Source organism: Vulpes lagopus, chromosome 10 (genome assembly GCF_018345385.1).
Source record: "Vulpes lagopus strain Blue_001 chromosome 10, ASM1834538v1, whole genome shotgun sequence".
NCBI lineage: Eukaryota > Metazoa > Chordata > Mammalia > Carnivora > Canidae > Vulpes > Vulpes lagopus.
In genome coordinates this window covers 101,292,193-101,312,751 of record NC_054833.1, presented here as the reverse complement: position 1 = coordinate 101,312,751, position 20,559 = coordinate 101,292,193, and the positions used below count along the sequence as shown (strand labels likewise).

At 37.0% G+C, this 20,559-nt stretch overlaps 1 protein-coding gene across 1 annotated transcript in view; it reads left to right on the top strand.

The window, feature by feature from the left end:
- The first annotated feature begins 2,467 nt into the window (after window positions 1-2,467).
- Window positions 2,468-20,559, top strand: part of CNTNAP4 (contactin associated protein family member 4) — a 245,529-nt gene continuing 227,437 nt past the window's right edge. The window contains exon 1 of the mRNA XM_041769954.1: window positions 2,468-3,057. Coding sequence (XP_041625888.1) covers window positions 2,973-3,057 — 85 coding nt within the window. The 5' untranslated portion in view covers window positions 2,468-2,972. The remainder of the gene's footprint in view (window positions 3,058-20,559) is intronic.

The window sequence follows — 20,559 nt, the reverse complement described above, 5'->3', positions numbered from 1 at the left end:
TTTTTCTGACATTAAGCACCATCTGGTGGGGATGGAGAAAAGAAGCACAGGTCAGTGGGTCTTGGTGACCAACCCTTTCCTGCCACTAATGAGTCATGTCCCTCTGGCAGGTTTTAATTCCTTTGCTTATCAGATTTCTCATCTGTGCAGCGTGAGCTATAGAGTACAGTGATTATAAGAACAACATTGGTTGTGTAACTCCTAGGGGCTTTTACTTTATGGCATTATCTTGGCATTGAGGTTGATATTTTACTTATCCTTGGGGCACAGCTGAGGAAACAGAAGCAGAGGTGACACGTAGCTTGCCCAAGAGCTTGTGCTGGTTGGTGGTGTAGTGGGGGCAGACAGTGAACCTGGATGCTAGACTCCTGCATCGCCTGCTCAAACCACTGCTCTGAATGGTCAGAGGCAGAGAGCTAAGGTCAGTCAGCAAATGAGGGCCCACTCAGTGCTAGGTACTCAATATAATGTATGGTCATCATACATTATATCACAGTGGCTCTTATGGTCATTATTCTTTTATTTTTTTAAAGAAAGAAATCAAAGACCAGAGTAATGGATTCACTTAATGAGAACCATAATGAAAGCTGAATTCATATCGAGGCTCCTCTGCAAAGTCCACGTTCTCTCCCTTGCTTCATATTGTCGGGGCAATCTTTCCTCTGTGTGGTCATCAGACAGGGGCAGGTGTTGTGGAGGATTGAAATTGCGATCTCTCCAGTACCAGCCGTAGCACACTGATATGGAAAAGCCATCATTAATGGCTGCTGTGATGCCAAGAAGTTATTATTGGCATGAAAGGTTCGGTTGTTGTTCACTTACATGTACTGGTCCTTTTAAAATACATTCTCTAATTTGTTTTATGGGAACAGTTAAGTATAAAGTTTTAATAGGAAGACAACTTTTCTCTTCTGGAGAGCCCAAGAGCCTGTTCCTCAGGGTGGAGTCATTGAAAGTAATGATTTTAGAGCTTTGCAGTCCAGAATGTCAAGTCCTTCTGTCTTACTCACTGTGGCACTCTGGGCAGACTGTTTAACTTCCCTGAGTTTCAGTCTCTTTGCTATATAGACATAATGGTAGTTCCCTCAAAGATTGCTGTAATAATTTAATTAGATAACAAATGAGTAGTATGTGTTCAATAAATTTAATCCCCTTTAATAATTACCTAACAGAAATGGTCAGTTTGTATCTGCTTTTGCTTAGTATATTATATTGGAAAATAACAAAATCAGGGATGTAGGCCTAGGAATACAAGTACACACTCAAACAATGACCTTTCTTTCCCCTGCTGGATTTTTTCCCCGGGGCCTCAAGTTTTAGCCACCATTGACAGGTCAGAGAGGAGGTGGACTCTGATGCGAGGGGCAGTAATTCCCAGGGTGAGAGCAGTAAAATTGGAGTCAGAAAAACAAAGTCCAATCATCGATATTTAACTAACTCTATGACCTCTACAAATTATTTAAATTCTCTGTTCTTGTTTTTCTCATCTGTAAAGTAGGAAAAGAAAAAATATCTGTTCTGCTTTGTTTGTAGGCGAAAGCCAAACATATTTCTTTAACTCTTATGGTTATACAGGAGCATGCATCAGTCCTTTTTTCTCCTTATTTCATTTAATCCATAGCAAGGATAGTGTTGCTACAGGCTTATGTCTTCTAATTTGTAATCACCAAGAGATGCTTGAGAACTCTAGGATTCCTCTTCTTATGAAGTCTAGCACATTATCAGTTAAGTATCTTCACACTTATTTTAAAGAAATTATTTATCCTCTTTAAAATGATACCATGTGATAACATTTATTATGTGATATTAACTGTTATGTAAATTTTTTAATATTCTATTCAAGAAATAGCAGTATTCATGCATCAGCCATTAGGAGAGTAATTTTTCTGTAGTCGGTGAGGTTCTGATCTCAACTTTATTCCTCTCTCCTTTAGAACATTTGAACTACATCTTTACGTTGTTTAGGTTTGGGGGGTGTGTGCATGTGTGTGTGTGGCGGGGGTCCCCCTTTTCAGAATCCCATCATTCTTCATTTCAGGCCTTTTGGGAATTGTTATTAAAGAATTTGTAGAATGCAGCTGCCTATTCACAGCACGATGCATTCATCAAAATAAATCCATGTAAAGCGTTCAATTTGTGGATTTGTCCTCCTGATGCACTAAAATAAGAAATGTTAATTTCTTGCAGACTATTACCAGATGATTCTAAATATCTGCCAAACAGGAATGTCTGTTTCCTTGTGAGGAATTTCCATAATAAAATCCTGGCTCCATAGCTGAAAAGGATAGTTTAATATAAACAGATGAAAACAACAGCAAGTATTTTCCCTAAGGGCACTTTCAGCTACAATTTACCAATACTGCTTAGTTATTTCTGTCTTTTATGCTTTTGTTTTGGAACAAGGCAGTTTTACCTGGATGCCCTCCCGGATATTCAGGAATTAGCTCAGTGTGTTGACTGGATCTGCTAAAGGCAAGACCTCCGGAAAATCGGGAGGCTCCACCGCCTCCCCGGCTTCCCTCACCCACATCTCCAGAGGGGAGAAAGGGTTAAGGACTGTTGGAGAAGAGCGGGGCGGGGGGGGGGGGGGGGAGCCCCGAGGAGGCCGGAGCAGCAGGCCGCGCCTGCAGGTGCAGCTTCCATCAGCGGCGCGGCGCGCGGGGGGCTCTGAGCGCTGCTGTGAATTAGGAGGAGGGACCGCGGCCACCGTCGGGGACCGCCGCGGAGAGGAGTGGGCGTGGCCTGGCCGCTCTGGGTGCTTGTTAGGAAAGATGCTGGGTGCTTGTCACTGAGGAGTCAGGGCTGTGTGCGGAGGGTGTGTGTGTCTGTGTGTGCGTGTCTGTGTGTGCGTGTGATACAGAGAGAGAGGAGGGACGGAGGGAGAGCTACTGGGAGACCCAAAGGTGCTGAAGACCCGGACAGCGCTTGGAGAGCCACTCAACATCTTTTGGGGGAGCCTAATAAATGTGAGCATGGGGTCTATCACCGGAGCTGTCCTCAAGCTGCTACTTCTGTTATCTACTCAAAATTGGAACAGGGTCATAGCTGGGAATTCCTGTAAGTATACAGCAAATGATTTAAAACTTGCAGTGGTGGTTGTGTGTGTGTGTGGGGGGGGGTGGCTCTCTGCAAAACTTTAATTCTGTTGTTTTTATGATTATTATTTGCAACTGGAATTGCTGCAGAGCATACTGCTATAAATGAAGGCTCACTTAAAAATCTTGCAAATATGACTGGCTTTACACATGTCTTTCCTCCTGGTCTGGTCAAAATATGCAAAGTGTCATTTCTTTTTTTGTCCATGAGCAGACACTTATCCTCTCGTCTTTGAATATTCATTGAGAAAGCTCAAGTTCTAGTAAAACGTTAAATTAGCATCTTAACCAGGGAATAGCCTGCGAATGTCTTCATTTCTTCCTTTTTAAGGATTACTGAATTTTATTGGAATTATGTCTAACAGGAAAACAACTGGCAGACTTTACATTATGCTGCATTAGCTTAGATTTCTGAAGTTTGCACTGGCAGACTGATAGCTGGCTGCATCTTTAAAATGATGCCGGGCTAATGACTGAAATGCGCTGCAGAATTCAGGAGCAAAACTGGTGGAGGTGAACCCCAGTATTAAGAATCGTGCCCTCACTCTCTAAAGAAGATTTGAGTACTCTTGAAAGAGGGGGCTTGATTCCTCCATTTTGCTTAAAGGGAAAACATTCAGGTGATTTTTTTCAAAGTGTTAATTCTTAAAAGTGTTATTTTTAACTTTATATATTTGTGATTGAATAGTCTAAGTTAATTGATTCAGGGAAGATTTATTAAGACCTCATTTCTTATTTAAGTATCATCCAAAATAATTTGGCAGAACTCTCTTCATCCACTTTTCATTGGAGATAGAAAAAGTTTAAAAAGTTATATTTGGCTTAAAAATCCCCAAATGGGAGAATTTTCCCCTCCCCGATGAATGATAAATAAGCTCTGCAAATTCAACTCTTTATCTCTCTCTCTCTGATTTAAAAAGAAAAGCTCATTTGCTTTTCCAGAAAGGGCTGTGAGGCCTGTTCAGGAATTTATGTTGTTACTGTATAACCAGGTTTAGGTTTAGGGGATACAAATAAGCCAGGAATCAGGCATTTGCTATGGCACATCCCTTGAGCACACTAAAGCACTCTGATGTGGAAAAAACATGATAAGCAACCTTTCTGGCACAAGTCAAATGTCCATTTACACTGCATGTCTGTGATTTCAGGTTCCCATGCAGTATCGGCTCATTTAATAGCAGAGTGTATCTATCACTGGAAGAAGAGAACATCCCTCAGATGCTGCACTGTGTTTCAGATTTCAGTTTTAATTTGGTTGTATAAGAATTCCATGAGACAAGAACATTTGCATATTTTCACCTGGTCAGAATCTTGGAATGCTGTAATAGTAGCATTTGACGAGCGTTGCAACAAACAGACAATAACTAGACAGACACACACACACACCCATGCACACAAAGTTTTGTAGAGAAGGTATAAGTAATTCATCGTCCAACTACAGAAGTTCAACAAAAAAGGAAGGCACTAGAGGTCACTCTTACAATGTAAAGCACATCACTTGAAGCATCATTCCCTTCAGAAAAGCAGAGCTGAAGTCTGGCCTAGACACAGTCATGTCTTTCTAAGACACTGCCTGTATTGGGGTTAATAATATATGAATATGATTGCTGTGTATTTGATTGAGTGTTTTCTTGAAGTCCAATAAAAGGCAGATTGACATTAAATAGCTCTTTGTTGTTGTTGTTATATATCTTTTTAGTGAAGGGCAGAGGAGCTGCTGAGACCTGAGTAGAGCAGAACATTCAAGGGTGCTTAGCTTTGGCTGGGCCTCTGACTAACACTTAAAATTTCAACCCTGGCTCTGTATTCTCTCAGCTTTGGTTTGTTTATGATGTAGTTTAATGCTCTTCTAAACATTTGAAAAACTTAAAGAACTTATAAAATTTTAAATTATTAGGTATTATTTAAATATTAAAGTTGGAGATCTTGATTACCATATATATTGAGTTGACAGTTCTTAAAGTGTCAAAAATGCAATTAAATGCCCTCATATCATTAAAATTGCATTGAATAATTTCTTGTTAGTATCACTTGTATGATTTGCAATAATATATATTTGAGGAGAAAAATTCATTTCCTAATTTTTGTTTTATTCTTTAATACTTAGTTTTTTTTTTTTTTTTTTTTTTTTTACTTTTTGGAAGGAAGCAAGGTCTACTTACTATGAAGGTGCTTTATATGTTTTATCTTGTTTGAAAGAACAAGTGTATGTGTTTACCAATTAGGCTGCTATTCAGTGTGTGGACAAGTGACCATCAACCAGCATAAGCAGTTTTTTAAATTTTTAAATTTTTTTCAGCATAAACGCTTTTGAAGTGTTAAAATAGCACCAATAATTCTTCTGGACAAGTCTTCATATTAAAACATGAATCAATCTTGAATACCAACGTTAAAGTCAGAGAGAACTGAATATAAGTAAAGAAAATTAAAGGTGAATACAAAGACCTTCTTGCTTTATTTACAGCTGATTCACCATGAGCAAATCTGTTCTCCACTGAGTCAGCCCAAGACTACCCAAGCCTGCCAATGTGAAATCTTTTGTGGGACAGCACTCTAAACCAGGAGTAGCTCAGGAATTAGGTGCACTTTAATTCGAATTTTAGTTGATCTGATTAATCAACATAGTAACTTTACATTGGAAGGATTCTATGCAAACACATATACGTGTTCATGTGTATGTGCACGTGTGTATATGTATATACATCTATAAACCATCAGATGCGTGTGCTCACATTTATTTGGTGGCTCTGCTTACTCCTCACCTGTCTAAAGATGTAATACGTTGAATGGACCACATTCTTTGCCTACTAGTGCCCTACTTGACACTTCAAAAGAAGTGAACCAACCCCAAGTCTTTCTTCTCTCTTCTGGTCAAGACAAATTTGTTATTATATTGAGGTGTTCCTTTCACAAAAGTTTAGAGACAGGTCCTCCTGGACCTGTCTTGACTCTTGATACTTTGCACAGACTGTTGTTGGTTTCTTCACTTGCCTTGCTACCAAGAGATGTGAATTGAGAAGGGAGATATCTGTTTTTATAACTGTGCTTATGGACCTACAGTTTCTTGCTGAACATTAAGATGTTCTGGGGGGAGAGGTTGACTCACCACAAAAGAACGGAGCAGGTGTATGTACTAAGGCAAGCAGGAATCTTGCTGTTACTTGTACTCTTGCAGGTTATGTGACAAAAGCTTTGTGGCCTCCCACTGAGTCTTACTTTGAAAATATTTAATGCTCACCAAATAGCTTATGAATGACTTAATTAGAAGTTAAGTTCTTTCTTTTATCTAATTGAAAAAAAAAAGGCTTATCTGAGGTCTACCTTGAAAGAAGCATGGAAGGAATATGTTAAAATCAGCAATAGATGAAGGTGATGGCTTGAGTGGATGATCACTCTTGTGGGCTCTGGGATGCAATGTGAATGCAACTGGACAGATTCCCAAATTGTTAAAACTCAACCTTGTAACTCTTTCCTGAAGCTTCCTACTTTTTCTCCTTCTCCCAAGAATTTCTTTTCATGGCAAAAAATAACTAGACTATAATAGTAAAGTATTGATGAAATATAATTGTATGATACAATGCATAAATAGCTGGCCTTTGGACATCAAGCTGAGTGTGCACTTTTCTAACAGTGATACTGATTTGTTTTCTTCAGTTTGGTGGATTATCCTCCTCACTTCTGATTGTGTGCATCTCAGATAATTTCTAATAAGGGCAGTCTCCAGCTTTGGAGGTAACATAACTCATAGCCAACAACATGGGGATCAAAAATTTGGCTTTCACAGGGCAGATAGTGCTCGCTCTTAGTAATAAACATTATTGTCTTCTAAAATTTTGGAATTTGTATGTATCAGATACAAACATTTCCTTTATGGGACCCAATCTCTATATCAAGATTGAGTTAATTTACCTCTTCAGTGAAAACAAATTAATAGAATTGCATAACATCAATTGTAAGATAATGTAATATTTAGCCCAGAGGTTGGCCAAATAGGGCCCACTGCCTTGTTTTGTAGAGCCTGTGTGCTAAGAATCATCTTTATATTTTTAAATGTATAAATAAATAAATAAATAAATAAATAAATAAATAAATGTTTTGAAAAAATAAAATAATTCTTCGTGGCACAAAAAATGATACAAAATTCGAATTTCAGGCTTCCATTCCTCTCAATAGTTGACCTGTATGGTAAAAATTTGTACTCAATTATTATTATTATATTTTGCATTTTATCAATAAAATTTTCTCAAAATTGATTTCCCTTTCTTTATATGAAGACTTACATGATATTCTTTATATCTGGCCTTTTATAGAAAAAGTTCATTGACCTTTGATTTAAATAACATGCAATATAATGGTGAGACATAGATAGTATATAGATTACACTGCTCTGATAAAATTTATCCTTAATTATTTAGCACAGAAATACATACTTGGGGAATTGTGGTACTGAAAGTAATTACTAGGAACTATATAACAGAAGAGACCTTCAAATTACTATCTTCCTCATATATTTCTTCTTAAAGACTTTATTGTTGAGAAATTTTGTTATTTCAGTGGGTGTGAATTATTTGTAATCATTTGTAATGCTTCAGCAGTTTTGGTTGCTAAAAGGGCACCTCCAATCTCAAGTAATCCCATTAATATAAGAAGTTCAATAAAGTGTATAAGTAATTGTATAAGTAATTGCATCTTAGATATTTTGAATGAAAATTTGGTTGTTATTTTATACTTTCATGAGTGTAAATTATCTCATTGCAACTAATCAGAAACTTGCATTTGGAATCACTGATTGTATGAGGGAGATGATCTTATTGAAATAGTATTCTTGTCCCTATGACTTTTACAGTAGCAGCTTCCTACAAATTCTGAAATTGGAGAACTTTCTAGGGTAAATTAAAAAATGGACTTTCATTTAAGCACTGCCCACTGAGAATTCATAATAATTAAGCAGGTGCCTTTCACCTACTCATGCCAACATAATTAATTTTTATGTAAATGTCTTCTCCATTTGGAGTTGTATTTACTTTTCATTTCCAAGAACTGATCATTGACCTCATTTTATTTACACTACCCTGTTTAATGTAGTTTTTTTTAATTTAAGTTAAAAATATGATGGAATATAACACTTTACAAATTATTTTCATTGAAGTTCCATTGTAACTTTTTTCCCCAAAGCAAATAGCCATGTGTTAAAATATTTTATTTTTCATAATTTTGTTTTTAATGACTCAGCTCTAATGAAATTTCTGTCTTATCAAAAAACCAATTTCCAAATCAAAGACAACCAAGGACAGTCTTGTAGAACTTACTGAAATGTGACTTGCTCTGGGTGTCAACAGAACTATAGTGGGCCTCATGACTATCCACTGTGAAGAGATGTTAAGGGATGGTGACACTGCTGTTACATGGCTCTGAGTTTTTTTCACAATAGAGTATAAGTCTTGCTTTATAGATATCTATTTTTCTCAATTTGATACCATATTTAGAATTTGAATTGCTTTTACCTCAGATAAATCAATATTAGGGCCTTAATATTGTCAACTAATGAATCCCATGACCTTTAGGTTGCTGGTTGGTCAGTTTATCTAAGTCTTCTACTCTCCTTTTAAAATCTCTGTATTTCCTTCTTAGTGATTGAAAGTTCACAGATGGGCCCAGCTCCTGAAAACAGTGGAAAGAGTAGTAAAAGCTTATCCAACATTGTTATGTACATCCCAGATATATGTATTCAGATTGGTAGTGAATATCTCTGTGAAATATTAAATAATGCAGGGTTTGTTCTGATTTTTTTCAGTGGGCTGGTATTTCATTCTTGTTTAGCTTAATTTTTTTTTCATTTTTATTGATTCAGAAATTTTGGCTTCAAAAACCTGCTTAGTATTTGTCTAGAGTCATTGTTATTTTTCAAGACAAGTATGATAGGGAAGGGGAGACCTGTTGCAGAATATTTGCTTAAAATATGACATGTTTCAAGAATTAACTACATGCATGTGGTGAAATGAGCTGTGTTGTATTGGTGGTAGAGTGAATTCTCATGAAATATATGGATAATTGTTTTGATGGGTATTTCAGTTAGGAACTTTTAGAAATACTCCTTAACAAACAGATCTTTTTTTTTTTTTTTTAAAGATTTTATGTATGTATGTGTGTATGTATTTATTTTATTTATTCATGAGAGAGAGAGAGAGAGAGAAAGAGAGAAGCAGAGACACGGGCAGAGAGAGAAGCAGGCCCCATGCAAGGAGCCCGATGTGGGACTCGATCCCGGGACTCCAGGATCATGCCCTGGGCCGAAGGCAAGCCCTCAACAGCTGAGCCACCAGGTGTCCCACAAACATATCTTTAAAAACAGGTCTTGAATTTTCGGATTAAATGTTAAGGTCACTTAAAAAGGAAAATCTCAGAAAGAGAAGTAAATGCCCCAAACTAAACACAGACAGCTATGGAGCTTTGGAGACTTTGTGATTATCTCTGAAAGTCCTTCTTAAAGGAAGAATGAACTCATCAAAAAGCTTCAATTAACTAAATAAACTTAAATGAAATTATTTACCGTAGAGATTAATATTGTAATTTGAAGGTTTTCTTAGGGTTTAAAAAAAAAGACTTAAAATTTCTTGAGAAATAATAGTTTACCCATAACTCTAAATTATAGTAAATTGTATTTCTAAATAACAGAAGTGTCACTGATCATTGGATTATCTTGACTGCTTTTTGGGAAAATTTTGATGTCTAAGGTTTCAAGACTCAAATTTCTTCAATGAGTTCTAAAGCTGTAGTGGTCTGTGTGCTTCAGTTAGGTATACATATGTAAATGTATGCGTATGTAATTTTTACTTTATATTCTAGAACCTGCTTTCCTTGTTTTTTTAGTCTATGAATTTAGACCTTCTACGAAGCTGATTTCTCCAGGGTCCATTTAGTAAAGACCAAATCTGATATGCTACTGCATAAGTAAGGTTATTTTTGTTTCCCAACTGATTTCTGAAGGATAAAGTTTTTGTCAAAATGTCTTTTGCTAAGGTATTCAGGTACTACGTATTATTATGTACCATGTACAGTATTATATAATGGTACATTCTTTGTACATGTAAAATCTATTGCAAATTACCATTATTGCTTCCATTCTTTTGAGGAAAATTGGTATTTGGAAGAGGAAGAATATGTGTTTGGTTTGAGGGGTTTTTTTTTTCCCCTCCAATGAATTTTTGTCATGGTTCATGGAAAAGTGGTACTCTGGTAATAAAATCAAAGCTATAGCATAACAGGAGGTAAAAGTGGGTCTGTTTATGTTACAGTTAATGAGTCATTCCAATGTAATAATTGGGAAAGTGAGTGAAGCTTGAAAACATTTGACATTTTAAGTAGTTTAAAATTAGTAACTATAAAAGTTTTTAATGCCAGAAGTATTTAATAGAGCAGTAATGAAATTTACCTCAAGGTTTTTAAATCACAAAGGAAAAAATGGTGTGATATGTATCAGTTGGCTATAGCTCTAATTACTTTTTTTATTAAGTACCTCTCATTACTTGACAGCGCTCTAGAATAAGAGATTATGTGCTTCTAAATCATAAAAGACATATTTGTTTTCGTAACCATTCCCCCCCCTGGCAATTATGGTACTTACAACTGAGGTCATAGGTTGATATTAGCTTAGAAATAGCATGTAAATATATAAATTGACCTGCCTTCCTATAATTGTGTATATTGTATACTTTCAAAGCAAACTATAACCTATAATCTTATTGACTTACTCTGCAGTTATAACTTTAGATTTTTAAAAAAATACCCCTTGAATAAGGACACTGATAAACTTTTTGGAATTATTCTCAAGCCCTGGAGTTGGTAGGTGTCTAGATGACGTTGAATAGACATCTGAAATGAATTGCTCACACCCAAGAGCCCCACAGTTTCCTACCAACATGACCTTTGCTCTCTCTATCAGACCTAAGAGAGAGATTTTGGGGAAAATTTGAGAAAGTTAAATTTCTCTCTGGGCTCTAAAAGTTTGAAAAAAAAATCTATCTACAGATACATATCTTCAAGACATCTTTAGTTTTCAAAGATAATGATAAGTATTTGCCTTTTAAAATATATCGATCAGCAAATAGCCAAACAGAAGGAAAGAGCTAAATTGAAAATTGTCTATAAGGGAAATGAGTTGATGAGATGAAATTGTCATATTGTGTGTGGGTGCATGCATGTGCACATGTGTGCTCCTGTGCATATGTTGGAAGATACTGTTGGTGGGAATTGGGAATGGTCCATATTGGTAGAGAAATGGAAAACATTGCCTCTGGGTGGCACATTTTTAATTAAGTAGTAATGGAATTATGTCGTGTTGCTACCATACCAGAATAATCTTTGGTATGGTTTTAAAGCAGTATGTGGGACTAAAAATAGCAAGAGGTCTTTCTGGATCCAATTTAAACTCATCCCAAACAGAGGGACAACGTTGCCCTTTTATGATCCCAGAGTGCTTTATTTTTTAGGATATGACTTGGAAATCTAAGGGCCCCCCAACACTTAACTTCTAGCCAGTCCAGGTTACTAGTCTTTCTGAACGTGGCAATGCAGGCAGAAAATGGCTGGAGAGATTTTGGCTTAAACACCATTAGATAAATTGAAGTTAGAATATAACTCTCAAAGACAATGCAGTAAAGTGACACTGGTATCAAGAGAAGGGCATTATAAGCAAAGTTTAACATTGTTCACATCATTCACTTTTATTTCTCAATTTTGGCTGATTTTGAACAAAAAGAATCTATCTCCAAGGCGGGAAGCTGCATGAAAGCTTAGCAATCCTCATAATTAAAGGTTTATAATACATATTTACATTTGCCATGTTTCAGATGTTTAGGACTTAATTAAAAGAACATTGCTGAAATAAAAACAATTCTATCTTAAGTGGTGGTGGGGGAATTCTGTGCAAGGTTATAAAGCTGCTCCGATAGGCTCTTTTGTTCCATTGTGTATATGATTTCTGTGCTTATTTGAAGCGTTGTGCTTTAACACGGAGCCTGTATTATAATCCTGTTAAGAAAACGTCAGGCGCCTGTAAAATGTCATAACATAATCTTTTAAGTATCATAAGTTATGTAGCCTTTCCTAAAACAAAAGAGAGGATGATTTGGGAAAGGAAGTAGGATACAGTTAAGAAAGCAAAGAGCAAACACTGAAGACAAACACTTGGTTTCTTAAACGCAGCATCCTATAGGACCTAATCACAAAACAGAACACGGTGAAAGAAAATATTTCATAGCCAAATATCTATTGGAGAAATGGAAGAAGTAGGCCAATAAAAATCTGATGTAGAATTTTAGGTACTAAGAATAAAATGATGATCCCAATAATTTGCTATGCTTGACATATAAAACTGAGCCATTTACTGGTGTGGCCTTGTAAATGACCATATTCATTTCTTGAAAGCCTTGCTATGTGCTTGCCTGTGGAATGGTTTCTTTCCCTCTCTGTCTCTCTGTGTATACAGATGATTGCACTATTAAATTGATTAGCATGAGAAGAACGTATGTAGTAGTATTAATCATGAAAACATTCTCCAGAGAAGATGCTTTTAGTTCTCTGATTTTCTGAGTTAGCAAAATTGAGCCTTGATCATTTTCCTTTTTTCTTTCTCCTGGATATGAGGATGATCTGGTTGTGGCATCTGTCATCTTAGGGATTGCCAGGGTTGATTTGGCTGGTAGGACCAGTGTGGCAGCTGTCTCCTTCTTCCCTCACGACTTCCTGTGACTTCCAGTGCTTCCGTTCCATATCATGCATGATTTTTAAATACAACACATATTATTGTATTCTTAGGGAAGCCTGCCATAATGCATTGATACCTTTAATCAATTTGTGGGATTTTATCAAAAAAGAAGGTAACTCCTGCCTTTGTAGCTCTATCTCATTGCTAGGTGCTTTCAACAGTAAGTTCAGCCTTATTAGCACAGCAAGCATCTTCCTCCTGTGTATCTGGTGATCACTTCGTGGGTGTCTCCCTCACAATGCTGCTCCTCCTCATGTCCTCTGGCCTCTATCATCTGGCCTTTGCATCTGCTGTTCCCTTTGCCTGATGGCCATCAATCACTTCTCTCTAAATCCTCCTGGAAAACGTCTACCTAAAGCAAGCCTGACTTCCTTGCTCTATGGAGTCTTAACTGATCAAACCATCTCAACTGTCACCGTCTTGGCAGATACTCTGTAGCACCTTGAGTGTTCGCCTGTTCCTGCCCTGATCATAGACTCTCAAACTGTATTTTCAGAGAATATGTCTCCTTTACAAAACGGTGAAATCTTTGAAAGGCAGAGGTATTATTTTAATCATTTCTGTGTCTGCAACACCTGGCACAGTGCCTGGAGAAAAGAAGATATTCAGGAAATGTGAAAAGAATACACCAAAAGGTGGCTTATCTATATTTTTTCAGTTGAAACACCAAAAAGAGAAGAGATGAATAGAATCAGGCTAAACTGGAGTACTGTGTGTTATTTTAATAATTAAAATTATTTTTATTTAAGGGTTTTTTTTTTTGCTTTTTAAAAAAAAACTTTTCTTGGATTTTGTATTTATCTCTATTATATTTCATTTAGATAGGCTGGGTACTTTATTCTGGACTGTCATAATCCATACTATCATGGCCAACTGGCTCTTATTGGCTCTTTCCCTCCCTTACCCTCTTTGTATATGTAGCAGATATACTTTGATAGGCCAGTACCTCCCATAATGTTTGCTCTAAGGGCCTTCAGTGGACAGGCAAACACAAAACACATCATGAGTATAAGGTTGGAAGCGCATCTGCTCCTGTCCAGACCCTCCTTGCGCCTCTCCATCTCTGCAGCACCTGCCAGGTGATGACCTCAGTTTCGAAGCTTTGGTGCAAAGTTGTCTCCACATTCTGGAAAGAAATCTTTGTCTTCTTCACGTATCTTGGTCTTCAGTTCCTTTATGTTGGCTTGTTTTTTATATTTTCCCATTTGAAGCCTTTTTCCCTTACAGAGGGTAGAAGAAAAATGAAATTATTCTCTATTTCTTAAATTTTCATCGTTAACTTTATAAAGGGTATAATCACAGCTTTCTTACTCTTCTCTTGCCTACAAATGGGCAAAACTTTTCTTCATTGCTTTTAGCTATTTCTTAAGCATTTATGGGTTCCAAACTTTTATTTTCCTCTTTGAATTGTACACATATTCTTTTTGTTAATTTCCTATAAATTTTTATCACTCTTTTTGGATTCCTGTCATGTTTTTTTTTTTATTTTTTTTTTTATTTTTTATTTTTATTTTTTCTGTCTGTCATGTTTTTTTTACTCCTCAATGTGTACCTTTGTAATTTTCATTGCTCAAATTGTAGGGTTTATAGCTTTCTGCATATGCTGACATATGTTATCATTCATATTGACAAATATTCCTTTTACTTTGGGCTCTGTGGACTCTAAGGTGGTGGAGGCAGATGTTATTATCATTATTTTACAAACTAGGAATTGGAAATTTAGGAGGAACTTCCAAATCTGCTGAGTAAGGAAGAATAGAGCTAAAGGCTTGGACCCAATTTCAGTGATGTTAAATCCATTGCTCTTGGAATTGGAATATACTCATCTTCTCCATGAGCCTTTGAAATCACCTCCCCCGAGTATTAGAACCCACACATGCCTGTTCTCAAGGTTCTGTCTCTGGCATGTTAAGTTATAAGGTGACATGTGAACTTTCTTCCAAGAATTCTATCACTTACATTTTATTAACAAGCTCTTCCTTACTCTTCAGAGTGAAGTGTCAAGCATCATTGGAAAAATAACTGTAAAATATACTCCTCTGAACGTCCATTGACTCCCCTTGGTACCAGAGACCTACCCACGCAGTCTAAATTCCTCATTTGAGTCAACAGTTCCAAGCACAGGTTACAAGGGACTGAAAAAGCTCAAATCACCAAGAAAAACCAACTCCTTTCTGCAAGATTGCAACACTTTGTGACCCGGGCATTCTTCCCATGTTGTTTCTTTCTCTGTTAAACCCCTCTTCCTGCCCCTTCTCTTCTCCATTCCCTTTGGGTGTTGTTTTAGTCTGTGAGGGCTGCCATAACAAATGCCATAGGCTGGGAGGCTTAAACAACAGAAATTTATTTTCTCACTGTGCTAGAGGCTGGAGCTCAAAGATCAGAATGCCAGCAGGGTTGGTTTCTGTGAGGACTTTCTTCCTGGCTTGCAGATGGCCATCTTCTTACTATCCCCTCGCATGACCTTTTTCTCTGTGTGCAGAGAGAGATCTCTGCTGTCTCTTTCGCTAAGACACCAGTCCCATCCCACTCTGAGGGCCTGTCCCACAAAGGCCCTACTATATGATCATATATAACCTTAATTACTTTCTTAAAGTCCCTGTCTCCAAATATAATCACATTGAAGGTTAAGTCTACAGCATATGAATTTTGAGATGGGGGCACAATTCAGTCCATAATGAGTGCTCTCCCTGTCTCAACTTCCTCAGTCTTCTTTGGATTTTTGGGAGAATTTTTGAAAGCTTAAAAGCAGATATGTTGCTTTTACTGACTGAAGCACATCAGGTGAGCGAAGTCATCTTCCAGTTGAATCCCTCCTCCCTGCCATTGATAGGATGATGCAGTGTGTTCCTCTGTTAGCTTCTGCTGCCTGGTTGCCATGGTCGCTAGTTACCACCGCCCTATCTCTTCAGTGTTTCTTTCCTTTTATCTGCACCTGGTGCTCTCCACCTGTCTCCACCTGAGAGTTTCTGATATCCCTTAGAGGAATGCATTTTAGAGACACCAAAGAATGCCTTTCTATCATTTCACAGTGGTTTTATAACTTTGAAGCAAGTCATTTTCTTTGCCTGCATTATTATTTTCTAAATTCTTCTTCCAGCAAGTCTTAGAGATCTACAGAATGATAATTTACTTTCCTTTATTAAAATCACCTCTTTATTTATCACCCACACTCCCAAAGCTTTTATCATAAATATTATTCTATCCTCCTCCAAATTACTTTCTCCTCTGTGTTACCAAGCTCCAGTTGTGTTGTGATTTGCCCTGTGTGTTTCTCATGTCCTCTTCTCAAAAGTTGATTTTGCAGTTTATTTTCTCTGGTGCTTTTCCTCTTTCTATTTGCAAATCTCAGCGCACAGATTCTTCCTTTTCTTCCTGTGATCCTTCTACGTCTAGCCACAAACAAACAAGCCATAAATAAAATGAACAAACAACCATGATTCTAATAACTTCCTTAAATTCAATTTAAAAATTCTCTAATTTTGAATTTGTAGAATGCCCTCTAGTATTGGGAACTGGAACAGATGTTTGCCATACATTATTTCACTCAATCTTAACACAGCATCTGTTCGCACCCAGTCTTTCTTCTTATGGGTGTTTTTCCATCCTCTCCAGTGCATTTTTTTTGTGGCTAAATAGTCCTTGTATTTATCTTTTTTAATGGTTCATAATAATCTATCAAGTGGATGCACTCTTATTTAAACATTCCTCTATTTTGAACCAATTGATTGTTCATTGATTTATTTTTCAATTCTCCCGTCTACCAGTATCTGCTTGTACTAGTATATGGTGATCTTCAGAGTCTTATAATTCTCTAAGATCACAGTACCTTAAGCCATTTACAAATGTCAGTATCTCAATGTGTTCAATGTCTTGTCCCACTCTGTCTGGCAAAAATCTAAATTTCTTTTGGAAGGAGAAATTTAAAGCAATAGCTGTCTTACATACTTTCCTTTCCTGCTCAGGGATTTATAACACTTAAAGATGGTTCTATGTCTCTTCTAGCAGTATCATTTGTTCAAGCATGGATCAGAGGAGGTGGGTAGAGATTGCCACGTCTGACAGATTTCAGAAGCGCATCTGTCACCCTGCAGGAAACCTGCTCACTCATCAATTGGTCCTGTCAGTTATACACACCGCTGTCTCATCTCTGCAGCCCTCAGCAGCACCACCAATCATCCCTACATGTGTCCCTCTCAGGAGCTCCATGCCGTGGGCCTCCGCTGGGTTGCTGCGAACGTAGGTTTGTGGTTGTAACCATGAGCCTAGTGTTTTCTCCAGAAGGCATGAGTCACTATTTATGGAAGGAACCTCTTAACTGCCATTTCACCCACCCCTCACCCCCTCACCCCCGGTACTGATTTGATATCCTTCCGGTGTCTTAAGAATTTTGTCTTTCTTTTTAAAAACCTTATGATTTCTTCCATCTTTTTGAGAAAAATTTCAACATCATGGAAACAGACTAGTATTCCTCAGTATGTTTATGCCCTCTGAAAATCAGGGAGAGCAACCTATATTTAATGAAGATCAAAATGAAAAAGAAAACATTTCAGATTTACAATTTTGAATGAGAACTGTTTCCATTGCCAAACCAACACCTGTACTTGAGCCAATCTTCCGGAGAGAAGATTGGATTCTGTGAAATACCTGATGTGTCTTGGAATGGGGCTCCTCATTAATCCCAACTCATTTCTAAAAAAGAAAAGTATCAGAGGCATTAAGGGCACTTTGTGCTTCACTCTTTCTCCAGCTGTTGACCCCTATTCATCTAGCCCAGTTCTATTTATAATATGCCTGAGGCTCTTGAAATTTCCTTCTGACTTTGTATAAGCAGTATACTATACCTTTAAATATTTGCTCTATCAAGCAAAGCAATGAGACCCCCATTTTAATGATATTTTCTTTGATATAACAACATTAATGAGATGCTTTGTAATTCCCTTCTTATCCTCCTGATTATACAGGTAAAAAATATTAAGAGAAAGTGATTTAGTACTGCATTAATTAATTGGTCTAAAATGAATTTCTTCTTAATTTGTACAATAAATTTGTTAGGTGGATGTCTGTGACTCTGCACTTAAGGCAGTCTCTCACAAAGTATACTTTCATAGTTTTATAGCTTGGAACTAATTGGATATTGTTGAAAATAAATGTATTTAATCCCATATTTCATATGCTTGGCAAAAAACCAGATGAAATACTATAAGCAAATATGTAAACTTAGAGTTGAAATTTATTGCTTTTCCTAGAAAGAACTTTTTTTTTTTTTTTTTAATTAAAAGACACAATTGATGCCCAGGACCAAATGGAACATTTTTAATGGAGTGTTTGAACTGAGAGTTGTGATCAGTTTTGCACTTTACATTCAATAGATGTTTCTTAAGCTATCCATGCTTCTAATAGCAAGAGATACAAACAGAGGAAGTCCCTGCCTGTCTACCCAGTTGCCATTTCAAGAATCTGCTAATTTCTAAACAGGCTTCTGAAGTGATGTACAGAAAAACAAATATCAGAGTTACCCTGGGGTTTCTAGATTTTGGCGGTTGGGTAAGCAAATTATCCATCCATCCACTCAGCCTCAGAAACAGCTCCATGTGAGTTTCTTGTTCTAGTCAGGATAGTGGTGATATAAATCCCTGCATTCAGGGAACCAAAACCAAATGGAGAAGACAGAAAGACATGCTTTACAGTAACTAAATAAAAGGCAGACCGTGATACATACTGCACTTCAGTCTAGATTCCTGATGTAATGCCATTCTGGTTTATTTGGTAAACTCTTGTTTACCACTCATGTGCTTCCTCTCATGTGCTTTAAAAATCAATAAATGACCAGTAATACTGCTAGAGTTGATATAAGATGAATTTTTGTGTTTTTTACTGACTTTGAGTTGATAGTTTGGAAATTTATCCCAACAAATTGCACTGGGTGAATATGTTCCGTGTTAAATGAACCCTGAAATTGCATGCTTTGGGATCCTGGTTATTTTTCAGTTGGCACTGATGATTCAGAGGATTATACCTAAGAATGAAATACTAGTTAAATATATTATAAAGATTCTTGGTGAAATAATGTTTACAATCCCTGGATGTATTTGGGTCCTGCAATTACTCTTCCCAGGGTTGCATGATTGTTCCTTCAGTCTATTAAAGCATTCCACACCCTTGTAATATCTGAGGCCTCTTGGGGTTTCATCTTACACCGCTCATTTTATTCATTTATTTACTCAACAAATATTTAGTGTGCTACTTATCACTACACATGTCTTTAGCATCAATGGTTTTGAAATGTTAAAATGGTCACAATCAGTAACTTCTAGCCAACAACTGAAAATAGAAGTTTTGACTCCCAGATACATATGCTTTTCAAATCATATTTTATGTCTAGGTTTTGCTTTTCTTTATGACAAAATGTACAGTATTGTCTGGGATGCTAATAGGGTGACCACTTTCATTACAGACCATGTGCTTATTGCTGTTCTGGCCTATAGCTCAGCTCTGCCACTTTCTGATCCTATTGAAAACATAGCACAATGTTAGAGGCAAGGCATATAGGGTTATAGGGAGAGTGCCAGAGAGAGCTATTTCTTGAAGGGGGAATAGGAGAACCAGGAAGGAAAAGAGGGGAGAAGCACATTCTAGTGAGAATGAGCCCCACAAAAGCCTGGAGCATCTGAAGGTGCCACTAGTAGTGCAGGAGGGCTGGCTGAGGATGAGGAATGGCAGCAGATTAAAGCTAAAGAAATAGTCATGAAGCAGTTATGGGAAGTCCTAAACATTTTACCTCTAAGGGTCATCTTAATATTATATGTATTATGTGCACGTGTGACATTGATTATATTCATATTTTGTAAAGTTAAAACTCCTAGTAATATGAAGGATGGGAATGACAAGAGAAGGACAAGGCAATGGCATCTAATCTGGAAACATAGAAAGCAGTTATTTAACTGATGAAATAATTCATGTAAGAAGTAATGAGAGCTACGGAATAACCCACATGGGGACAGTGGTAATAAGAAGCAGGCAACAGACTTGTTCCATGTGAACACGCAAGGCTGACGGAATGCCGTGACTGATGGAAAGCCGAGCTACTCAGAGCAAGAAGGGGTCAATTCCAGCTGGTGGTTTTTATTTTGTTTTATTATAAATGTGTTTATATTCCAGAAAGTGTAATATGCTATTCCTGTGTACCTGCTTTCTTCCCGACTAAGGAATTTTAAGTATCTTCTTATTCGTTCCTGTTTTTTTTTTTTTTTCCTATTCTCTTCTCCAACCTGCCTACAAAGGATCATATTGAAATTTTCTTGAGATTGTGTATGATATGTATAATGCAGTATTTTCCGAAGATCTGTGCCATGGTGACATATTGAGTAAAATCTTTCTGAGATAAGGCTCATACAAAATACTTTCTGGCGTCACACATGGCTGCATTTTAATGAAGTCTTTTACTTTTGGCAGGAACAAGAATATCTCCTGAATTGAAGGTTTCATGGAGTATTCTTCTCTGTGACTGATAACTATGATGTTTTCTTGTCCCCCTCTCAGATACCTTACCCCTGCCCCACCCATCTGGCGTGCATAGTAGAGATTCAATACTTGCCTCTTATGAGAAAAGAATGAATTCCTATTGTTGGTTCTTTTAATCCTTGGGGTAAATATATTCTGGGTTGAAATATCTATTACTTAATGTGTGAAAAGAGG